Source organism: Balaenoptera borealis (genome assembly GCF_965194805.1).
Source record: "Balaenoptera borealis genome assembly, chromosome: 16".
In the NCBI taxonomy this organism is placed as follows: domain Eukaryota; kingdom Metazoa; phylum Chordata; class Mammalia; order Artiodactyla; family Balaenopteridae; genus Balaenoptera; species Balaenoptera borealis.
Window position 1 is genome coordinate 83,906,577 of NC_138872.1, and position 11,308 is coordinate 83,917,884.

Sequence of the window (11,308 nt, forward strand, 5' to 3'; positions counted from 1 at the left end):
GTGTATAGAAAGATAATCGTAAATAATCCTGTATCAAGTCAAAGAAGCAGGCCATAAACAGTAACACTAATGAAGGTGAGGGAGATAGTTTCATACAAACCAATGCAACCTTTCTGGTTATCATTTTAGCAAAACATATCAAAACTTGTTTTAATACTTTTCTTTGACCCAACAAATCCTACTTCTGTGGCTCTATTCTAAAGAAATAATCAGATATTAACAAAGATTTGTGTATACACGTCAAACCCATCATTATTTCTAATGGTAAAAAAAAGATAAATCTGTTTTCCACCAATACAGCGAAGACTAAATAAATGATAGTACAGAATGTGATGGTCTTAAAATAACATTCTTAAAGGCTAATTTGTCACAAGAAAATGCTAATAAAAGTTCACATTTAAAAAGCAACATAAGGGCTTCCCTGGTGGCGCAGTGGTTGAGAATCTGCCTGCTAATGCAGGGGACACGGGTTCAAGCCCTGGTCTGGGAAGATCCCACATGCCGCGGAGCAACTAGGCCCGTGCGCCACAACTACTGAGCCTGCGCGTCTGGAGCCTGTGCTCCGCAACAGGAGAGGCCCGCACACCGCGATGAAGAGTGGCCCCCGCTTGCCGCAACTAGAGAAAGCCCTCGCACAGAAACGAAGACCCAACACAGCCAAAAATAAATAAATAAATAAATTTTTTTTAAAAAATAAATAAATAAAAAGCAACATAAGGAAATTCCCTGGTGGTCCAGTGGTTAGGACTCTGAGCTTTCACTACTGGGGCCTGAGTTCAACACCTGGTCGGGGAACTAAGATCCCGCAAGCTGCAAGGCATGGCCAAAAAATAAAAATAAAAAATAAAAAGCAACGTAAAATTTTTACGATCACAATTTTAAAATATATTTATTTTATATCTATATAAATGTACACACACACAAAAAGAATGGAAACATCAAAACAGACAGAAATCTCTGCCCCCTGTGTTTTCAATGACAGAGGCTACAAAAAGAGTGAAATTACAGTGAGCAGCTATTTTATAGTCTGCCTGTTTGATCCTTCATATCTAGGCATCTACCTGGCATACAGCAACTCTCACGAAGTATTTGCAAATGAATACACCAAATTATTAGCAGTGAGTTCTCCTCAGAGATGTGAATAAATACACTTTCCCCTCTTCTTCCTTTATGCCTTTAAATTTTGCACATGATTTCTCTAAATTTTTATCTTATCTGGACGACGAAATCAGACAGAAATCTTGAATCCATTCAGAATACCTTTCTTTGACAGTTTTAAATGCAAAATTCACCCAAAAAATTGTCTCTAGCTAAGCCAAAATGTAATGTTTGCATATTTAAATTACAAACAGTAATCTCTGGGCGATGAGATTATGGTTTTTCTAATTTTCTTCTTCATGCTTTTCTACATTTTTAACATACTCTGTAATGTGAAAATAATTTTTAAGTACTGAATTGTCAACAGTGGTGAGATTTTTTTAGGAGGGTTTTCTGCTTCTACACTTTCCTATTTTTATACTCTCCTATTTTCTACAATGAGAAAATTCTACTTTTTAATAAAAAACAAAAAAGAATGGTTGCTCAGTGGAGTCAACTGAACCTAATAAATCAAGAAAATGACAACTTTAAAAAAGACCAATGGACAGACACCCAAATGCAGGAAGGAGTAAAACTGAAAGGAAACGAAGGCTGAGGCTGAAAGCTTCCCATTTCACAGTTCTGGTCAGGAGAAAAGGAAGAGGTTAAGTGGCTAAAAGGAAAGGTGAGGTCAAGTTCTCTTATTAAAGAGTAGGAAATGGTATCTAAACCCGATGTGCATTAGAGTTCTAGAATTCTGCCAAGAAGGAGGGGAGTAAGACAAACAGGGAAGGGATGACCTGATTCAACCTCCTGAGGAAAGTATGATCCAAATGGTCCATTATTAAATTAAAGAACCTGTAGAATTAATCTGAGGTGAAAACATTTGTGTCAGATGAAAGAAGGAAAATGAATGAGTCTGACAATGGGCTTACTGTTGGCCCTCCTTCTAACGCCGTGCTGTTCCACAGGAAAAAAAAAACATGCGGAAACTCTGATCAAAGGCTGATGGAGACTCCCTGCAGGCTGAGGTGCTAAAGAACACAGGTGTTACTTACATCTAGATTGCAACTTTTCTGACGCTACCATTGGTGGGCAGAGTGACCTCCTCACATCAATACAGACGACCGTTGAGAAATCGTCTACCTATTGTTTGAAGTCTAGAAATGAAACTACATTTCTCACAGACCTAACTTTTCATATAAAAAGATAAAGTATGTCTGGACATTCTGGGCTTCTTTGGAAGAAAAGGCAATACGTAAATGCGGCAGCATTATTAGTAACCAAAGGAGGAGGAAATTTTTAGAAGCTTATCGACGATCACTCCCTTCAAGAATAATCTTCGGTTTGCAGAAAACCTTATCACAATGTTACAGAACAGACAGACTTGCCTGTTTACAGCTGGGACTTCTATGACATAATGCTTTACGCATCATTGAGCTGCTATAATATGACACATGTGGAAAAAATCAGTTTGTCCATTAAAGAGTAGTTATCTTACAACTGTCCTGTGCTAAGGGTCTACTTAAATCGCCCTCACAGTCTGTTTTTGTTTCTCTTTAAGATCAAGAATTGTAGGTAGTAATAAGGATGAAAATCAAAGAATTTAAGGAATAAATTAAGACCTTTTCATCTCGGCTTGCACCTTTAAATCCCTACAACATGTTAATATTTGTTTCATGCTTCAACTCAACGTGTATTCTCTGTAATCATTCTATTCGAACTACCACATAGTAAAAACCTCCTTGAATCGATGTATTCATTTTTTATGGCACAATTTTATTTTAAAAATGGCCATACAGGGACTTCCCTGGTGGTCCAGTGGTAAAGAATCCACCTTACAATGCAAGGGACGTGGGTTCGATCCTTGGACAGGGAACTAAGATCCCACGTGCCGCAGGGTAACTAAGCCCGCACGCCTCAACTAGAGCCCACTGAACCCTGGAGCCTGCGTGCTACAACTAGAAGAGAAAAAACCCACACGCCACAACTAGAGAGAAGCCCGCGTGTCGCAACGAAAAGATCCCGCATGCCGCAACTAAGACCCGACGCACCCAAAAAATAAATTAATTAAAAGTCCATACACACTACTATATATAAAATAGGTAAACAACAAGGACCTACTGTATAGCACAGGGAACTATACTCAATATCTTGTAATAACCTATAATAGAAACGAAACTGAAAAAGAATATATATGCATAACTGAACCACTTTGCTATACACCTGAAACTAACACAACATTGTAAATTAACTATAATTCAATTTTTTTTAAGTGTTCATCCACTAAGAAAAAAAAAAAAAGACCACATTCTGAGAACTTGGGATATTTGTTGCTACTGGGTTACAGAATATCGATACCTATACTACCATCATCAATATATTTACTGCGGAGACCAAACTTTTTAAATACATGCTTTCCCCACTCCCCTATTTTTAGTTGTCCAATATCTAAACTGAGCAGACGTTACATACCAGACTCTCTCCATTTTGGCCCCTATTTAATCTTAGTTCTGCTCATAATTATATGCTGTAATGCTCACTCTCAATTCTTATGTTGATGTCTGCAAGGGCTTAACCAACTACAAATGTTACAGGGTAGACTGTCCACATGAAACCTCCCTCCCTTCTGACACCAACTGCAAGTTTGGAAAAGTTCTCCAAATCACGCTCATGTTCAATTTAAAAAAATTTTTTTTTTTTTTTGCCAAAACAACTGGTTGCAGCTAAAGAGCCGATTGCACTTTCATTAAAACATTAGATACTCTGAACTGGTTAGACTCAATGCTGTAAGTACCTCTCGCTTTATGAATAACTTGACTGACTTTGCCGACTTAGCCCTATCTCCTAGAAACCAAAAGCCTCAAGAAAACTCGGGCGTTTTTTTTTTTTAACCGAAGAGGATGATGTCCATACTGCCTCACTATGAGAAGTCTTTACGCGATTAGTGAAGCAAAAGACGAGAGAAGCTACAAATTAAAACTCTTAACCCAAACTGTTCAGCGCATAGGGTCTGCAGAGTTCCATTCCAGTAGTTTACAAAGCTCAAGCTCATCGCCCGACAACACCCCGGGGCTCAGGAGCTGGAAAACAGCCCAGCACGTCCGCAGCCCCGAGTCCGCAGAGGAAACCAAGGAACAGAAATGTAAACGATCGACCGGGCTGCAGACACCTGTTTCAACACGAGTTCACCTAACCCAGACGGCCCGCCCGCCGCCCCCATACGGCACCGCTGGGTCCCGGTTCAAGCCCGGATCCAGACGAACTTGTCCAGGTCCTGGGCCGAACCTCGCAGCTACCTGCCAGCCCCGGGAATGAAGGTGGACAGGGGCGGGGAGGGCCGCCGCCGCCGCCGCATTCCGGGTCCCTCACCATCATACTTGGGGTCCGAGCCCTCGGCCGGGAAGTCGATGGCAGGCGGCGCAGGCACAGCCCCTGCCGCGTCGCCCTCCGCCTCGCGCTCCCGGGCCCCCAAGATACCCCCCAGCATCGCCGGCCGCGCGCGGGCTGCAAAGCAACCCTCCCGCCACCCAAGCGCCACCTCCCTATACACTCCCAGCAGCCGCCACCGGATCCGGAAGTAGCCTCTCGGAAGGAGGAAGATCTGCCCGCCCTCCGGGCGCCTGAGGGGGCGGGCCCTGGCGCAGGCCCCGCCCCCTCCCCTTCCCCTTCGAGGAGGGGGGTTGGTCCCGCGCCGGCGCACCCCAGGTGCTGGCGCGTGGTGGGCTGTTCTGCGAGCGGCGTTGCGGAAGGAATTGGGTGGCCCCTACGTGGGGTCGACCCCGGCCTTTGCTCCCCGCGGTTCAGCCCCACTATCCTCGAGACCTGAACACCCGACGAGTCAGCGTTCTCACTTCTCACGCCAAGACTCGGGTGCTAGTGTAAGAATCGGATGTCTGCAGGGACGCTGATCCAAATGTTTACTTTTTGCGGATACAGCGGTGACTGTTCATTTGTCATTTATTTATTTTAAAAAATCAAAAGCATCTGCAAGACTCGTCTCAAGGAGAACTGAACATATTTTGGTGAACCATTAGGCCACAGCAAAACGGGAAATGCCAACTAGATTCCAGAGTGAATCAGCCTAATAAAAATTCCGCTGGGGGCTTCCCTGGTGGCGCAGTGGTTGAGAATCTGCCTGCTAATGCAGGGGACACGGGTTCGAGCCCTGGTCTGGGAAGATCCCACATGCCACGGAGCAGCTGGGCCCGTGAGCCACAACTACTGAGCCTGCGCGTCTGGAGCCTGTGCCCCGCGACGGGAGGGGCCGCGATAGTGAAAGGCCCGCGCACCGCGATGAAGAGTGGCCCCCACTTGCCTCAACTAGAGAAAGCCCTCGCATGAACCGAAGACCCAACACAGCCAAAAATAAAATAAAATAAATAAATAAAGTAGCTATAAAAAAAAAAAAAAAGAAAAGTGCTTTTAAAAAAAAAAAAAAAATTCCGCTGGTTTTGAGACGACTTTCACAAACCTGAGACAGGCTTTTCCAAGTGATCCCATGGCCGCAATGGACCAACGGTGGTTTGAAGCCATTGGCTGCAAAAATCCTCTTTGCCCTCTGGCGATGTCTCTGAAGACTTGGTTGCTGACACAATGTTGTTGGAAGTTGATTCTTAGATCGCAGATCAGATAACATAGCTGGAATAAAAAGCGTTTGGGGGAGTTCCCTGGCGGTCCAGTGGTTAGGACTTGGCACTTTCACTGCCCTGGCCTAAATTCCATCCCTGGTTGGGAAACTAAAATCCCGCAAGCAACGTGGCTCGGCCAAAAATAAAAAGAAAAGCCTTTCAGATTTGGGGCCTCAACCCCAGTGCGATGTGCAAAAATGGTATTGTTTAAGAATTTTATTTGAACTTACCTGGTGGCACAGTGGTTGACAGTCTGCCTGCCAATGCAGGTGACACGGGTTCGAACCCTGGTCTGGGAGGATCCCACATGCTGTGGAGCATCTAAGCCTGTGTGCCACAACTACTGAGCCTGCGCTCTAGAGCCCGCAAGCCACAACTACTGAGCCCATGTGCCACAACTACTGAAGCCTGTGCACCTAGAGCCCGTGCTCCACAACAAGAGAGGCCACTGCAATGAAGTGGCCCCCGCTCGCGGCAACTAGAGAAAGCCCGCGCACAGCAACGAAGACCCAACACACCGAAAAATAAATAAATATTTTTTTTAAAAAGAATTTTATTTGATGGGACTTCCCTGGTGGTGCAGTGGGTAAGAATCCGCCTGCCAATGCAGGGGACACGGGTTCGAGCCCTGGTCTGGGAAGATCCCACATGCCACAGAACAACTAAGCCCATGCGCCACAACTACTGAAGCCGGCGTGTCTAGAGGCTGTGCTCCGCAACAGGAGAAGCCACCACAATGAGAAGCCCGCGCACTGCAACGAAGAGTAGCCCCCGCTCACGGCAACTAGAGAAAAGCCCTCGCTCAGCAACGAAGACCCAACACAGCCAAAAATTAATTAATTAATTTTTAAGAAAAGAATGAGCAAAAAGATTTAGCTTAAAAAGTTATTAATTGCAACACTAATTATAATACCCAAAACAGGCAATATAACTGGTTAAATAAATTACAAACATCAATACAATGGCACACTTCACAACCATTAAAAATATTGGTATGCATTATCTGGTTCTCACCACTTTTCCACCACCACCAGAATGGAGAAAAAAAAAACAAACTCATTCTGGTCAGAATAGAATGAAAGAAATCTTTCTAGAAGATGACCTGCAATTTATAGCTAAAAGCTTTTAAATAAGCACACCCTTCCACCTATATATATAGGTGTATATCCAAAGGAAATAGAGTGGTGAAAAAAGATAAATACAAGAATGTCCAGCAAAGTGTAATTTATAATAAGAAAGCACTGAAATAATCCAAATTCCAGATAGAAGAGCAGTTAGGGTACATCCCTGCGATGAAACCACATGCAGGCAAAAATTGGAAGAAAAAAAAAAAAAGCACGTTCCTCTCTTGGCTTCCATAATATCACACAATTTTAGTTTTTCTCTATTTTACTGGCCCTTCATCTCAATATCCCCTTCTGGATCCTCCTTCTCCAAATGTGTAATTCTGTAGGGCTCTTGTCATGTCACTCCAAATTCTGTCAGGAGATAACCACATGTACCGCTATCACTTTACATACCATCTATAACCTGACAACTCCCAAATGTATCTCTGCAACACAGACTTGTTCTCTTGGATGGCTTAAAAGCATCTCAAATTTGTCTGAAAGTGAACTCTTGATATTCCTCCTAAAACTTGTTTTCTACTACCCTTCTCCATCCATTTAAATTAGCACACAATCCACCCACTTGTCCAAGCCTGAAACCTGAGAGTCAACTTTTATTCCATATCCAGAACATATCTAGGCTGCCTACAAATTAATAAAAAAATAAATAAATAGAAACATGATACATATAAAGATGCAATATTAAACATTCAGGTAACTGAAAAGGAACCCCTAATGGCCAATAAACATAGGAAAAGATGCACACATTTCACTAGTTACAGGTAAGTGTAAGTTAAACAATGAAATATCATTTCAAACTATCATTTGCAAAAATTGAAGTTTTTGATACCGAGGGTTGGTGAGGATATGGAGAAAAGGAACTATCATACATTGCTAAAGAGCTATTTAGGGATATTGAGTGAAGCTGAAATGGTGTATACCCAAGATCCAGTAATTAATTCCCCTCTTGGGGACTTCCCTGGTGGTCCAGTGGCTAAGACTCCACGCTCCCAATGCAGGGGGCCTGGGTTCGATCCCTGGTTGGGGAACTAGATCCCACGTGCTGCAACTAAGACCCAGCACAGCCAAATAAATAAATAAATAAATTTTAAAATATATTCTAAAGATAATAATTCCCCTCTTGGTTCCCTTTAGACACCCCTATCTGTGCCTAAGGATATGTGTATAAAGATATTTATTGCAACATTGTTTGTAACAACAAATACAAAAATAGCCTAATATCCATCAGTAGGGAAATAAACATATATGCCAACAAATATTATAGAACAGTTAGAATGAATCAACTAGATATACTTGTCTTATCATGGACATTTAAAACAACACAGTGGGGAATTCCTTGGCGGTCCAGTGGTTAGGACTCTGCGATTTCACTGCCAAGGGCATGGGTTCAATCCCTGGTTGGGGAACTAAGATCCTGCAAGTCATGCAGTGTGGCCAAAAATAAATAAATAAATAAATTAATTAATTAATTAAAACACAGTGAAAGTTGCAGAAGTCTTATTTTATATGTATAATAATGTTTACTGAGAACTGTGTCAGCCTCACTCACACAGTTCTATGTGCTTTTACAAATATTAACTCATATATATATATACAAATATTAACTCATATATATATATATACAAATATTAACTCATATATATCATATAGGTATAACTGAATCACTTGGCTGTACAGCAGAAATTAACACAACGCAGTAAATCAACTGTACTTCAATAAAATACAACAAAATTTTTAAAGGCCATTTCACTGTTCTGTCAAGCCAGCTGCTTCAGGAAGGTAGGGGACATGGTAAGACCAGAGAATTTCATGAGCATAGATCCACTGCTGCACTCCACTTGCTGGAAAGTGAGTTCCTTGATCAGAAGCAATGCTGTGTAGAATATTATTTCAGTGGATAAAGCATTCTGTAAGTCCAGATGGTAGTTTTGGCAGAATAATTGCATGCAGGGAAGGCAAATCTCTACCCAGAGTAAGTGTCTAGTCCAGTAAGAACAAAATACTGCCCCTTCCATGATGGAAGTGGTCTAATATAATCAACCTGCCACCAGGTAGCTGGCTGATTACCCCGAGGGAATCGTGCCATATTGGGGGTTCAGTGTTGGTCCCGGCTGATGGCTGATTGGGCCATCAGCAGTGGCTGTAGTCTTGGTGAGTGGAAGCCCATGTTGCTGAGCCCACCCATAACCCCCATCCCTGCCACCATGGCCACGTTGCCCATTGGGTGATTACAGGGGCAACTGGGGGAAAAAGCTGACTGGTATCCACAGAATGGTTCATCTTATTGACTTGATTATTAAAATCCTTTGCTGAGGGACTTCCCTGCAGGTCCAGTGGTTAGGACACCACGCTTCCGCTGCAGGGGGCGAGGGTTCGATCCCTGGTCAGAGAACTAAGATCCCACATGCCACACAGTGCGGCCTTATTTAAAAAAAAAAAAAAAATCCTTTGGTGAGTATTCACTAGGGACAAAAATATCTTCACCTTTTTCACCCATCCAGGGACGTGTATCCACATATCTCTTCCCCAGACTTCCCTGTCATCAATTATAGACTTGCATTCCTTCCAAGTCCCTGACCATACAACCAAACCATTGGCCACATCCCATGAATCGGTAGATAATCACATCTGGCCACTTCTCCTCACAAGCAAAATGAATAACCAGATACATTGCTCAAAGTTATGCTCAGTGGGAGGATTTCCCTTCACCATGTCCTTCAGGGATGTCCCAGAGAGGGGCCGTGGTGCTACAGCTGCCCACTTGTGGGTGGTGCCTGCATACTGTGCAGAAGCATCTGGAAACCAGGCCCAAGTCTTCCCTTCCTTTGTATATGCTCTGATCATAGGCAACTCTCCATAAGGCCATACTCGTAGGCGTGGAGAGAGAAGGTATTGTAGCGGGAGTGGGAACCGTGAACATTTGGGCCACTTCTTCATGTAAATTATGTGTGCCTTCAGGGCCTGCCTGGGCATGATTTCACTTCCATTTGGTGATGCAGTGCTTCTGCACATGCCCAACTTTATGGCTTGTTGGGTCAAAGGACACCCAGTTCATGATAAGCCACTCAGGTAAATAAGATGTAGGATCTTACTTCCCCGACCAGGTATCGAACCCACGCCCCCTGCACTGGAAGCACGGAGTCTTAACCACTGGACCACTGGATCCTTGGGAAGTCCCAACGATCTCTTCTTTCAAGGCAGGCACAGAGTTTCCACGTCAGTTAAAATCAAATCTGTAAGCTCATCCTTTTCTTTCCCCTCTTTGTCCAGTGACCTTAGGAGTCACCAGTCAATCTCAATTTAACAAAGTGTTTTAAGGTATCGTATACAAGGTCACCCAGATCCTTGCTTCTTGTAAGTGTTTGATTAAGAGTATCCAGTGGTGATATTTTCTGTATCTCTATTGCCACATCATGCCGTGGGCTATGAGCATTCTCTTTACCTCTAGAAATAGAGTCACTACTCTTTGCCACATCTATTTCGAGGTGAGAATGAAGACCATTCTCAGCAATCAGACTGTCGACATTCCAGAAAATGTCGACATTACTCTGAAGGGACGCACAGTTATTGTGAAGGGCCCCAGAGGCACCCTGCAGAGGGACTTCAATCACATCAGTGGAGAACTCAGTCTCCTTGGAAAGAAAAAGAAGAGGCTCTGGGTTGACACATGGTGGGAGACTAGAAAGGAACTGGTGACTGTTCGTACTATCTGTAGTCATGTACAGAACATGATCAAGGGTGTTACACTGGGCTTCAGTTACAAGATGAGTTCTGCGTATGCTCATTTACCCATCAATGTTGTTATTCAGGAAAATGGTTCTCTTGTAGGAATCCAAAATTTGGGGGGTGAAAGATACTCTGCAGGGTTCGGATGAGGCCGGGTGTTGCTTGTTCAGTATCTCAAGTCCAGAAAGATGAGTTGATTCTTGAAGGAAACGACATTGAACTTGTGTCAAATTCAGCTGCCTTGATTCAGCAAGCCACAACAGTTAAAAACAAGGATATCAGAAAATTTTTGGATGGTATCTATGTTTCTGAAAAAAGAACAGTTCAACAGGTTGATGAATAAGTTCTGAGTGATCCAGCTACAGAAACTGCAAGAGGCCAGACTCATATGTGATATTTTAAAAATGAATACAATCTCTTTTTTTTTTTATGTTTTGTTTTGTTTTTTGTTTTTTTTAATTTTATTTATTTATTTATTTATTTATTTATTTATGGCTGTGTTGGGTCTTCGTTTCTGTGTGAGGGCTTTCTCTAGTTGCGGCGAGCGGGGGCCACTCTTCATCGCGGTGCGCGGGCCTCTCACTATCGCGGCCTCTCTTGTTGCGGAGCACAGGCTCCAGATGCGCAGGCTCAGTAATTGTGGCTCACGGGCCCAGTTGCTCCGTGGCATGTGGGATCTTCCCAGACCAGGGCTCGAACCCGTGTCCCCTGCATTGGCAGGCAGATTCTCAACCACTGCGCCACCAG

General features: G+C 43.3%; 1 protein-coding gene and 1 pseudogene across 6 annotated transcripts in view; one reads left to right on the forward strand and one right to left on the reverse strand.

Annotated features, from left to right (window-relative positions):
* EIF2AK1 (eukaryotic translation initiation factor 2 alpha kinase 1) overlaps positions 1–4,655 on the reverse strand; it is a 30,372-nt gene extending 25,717 nt beyond the window's left edge. For 3 of the 5 annotated variants that reach the window (XR_014235641.1, XM_082360001.1, XM_082360002.1), the window contains exon 1: positions 4,450–4,655. Coding sequence is in view for 4 of the 5 variants with exons in the window: in XM_082360001.1 (XP_082216127.1) it covers positions 4,450–4,567 (118 nt within the window). In the remaining variant the exon portion in view is untranslated. Of the gene's footprint in view, positions 1–4,376 lie in introns of all 5 variants that reach the window. The other 2 variants (XM_082359999.1, XM_082360000.1) reach the window with 2 other exon arrangements.
* A 5,628-nt stretch (positions 4,656–10,283) lies between these two features.
* On the forward strand, positions 10,284–10,969 carry LOC309613319 (large ribosomal subunit protein uL6 pseudogene; annotated as a pseudogene). Its single transcript has one exon. The product of its transcript is annotated as a large ribosomal subunit protein uL6 pseudogene (transcript).
* Positions 10,970–11,308: the final 339 nt, after the last annotated feature.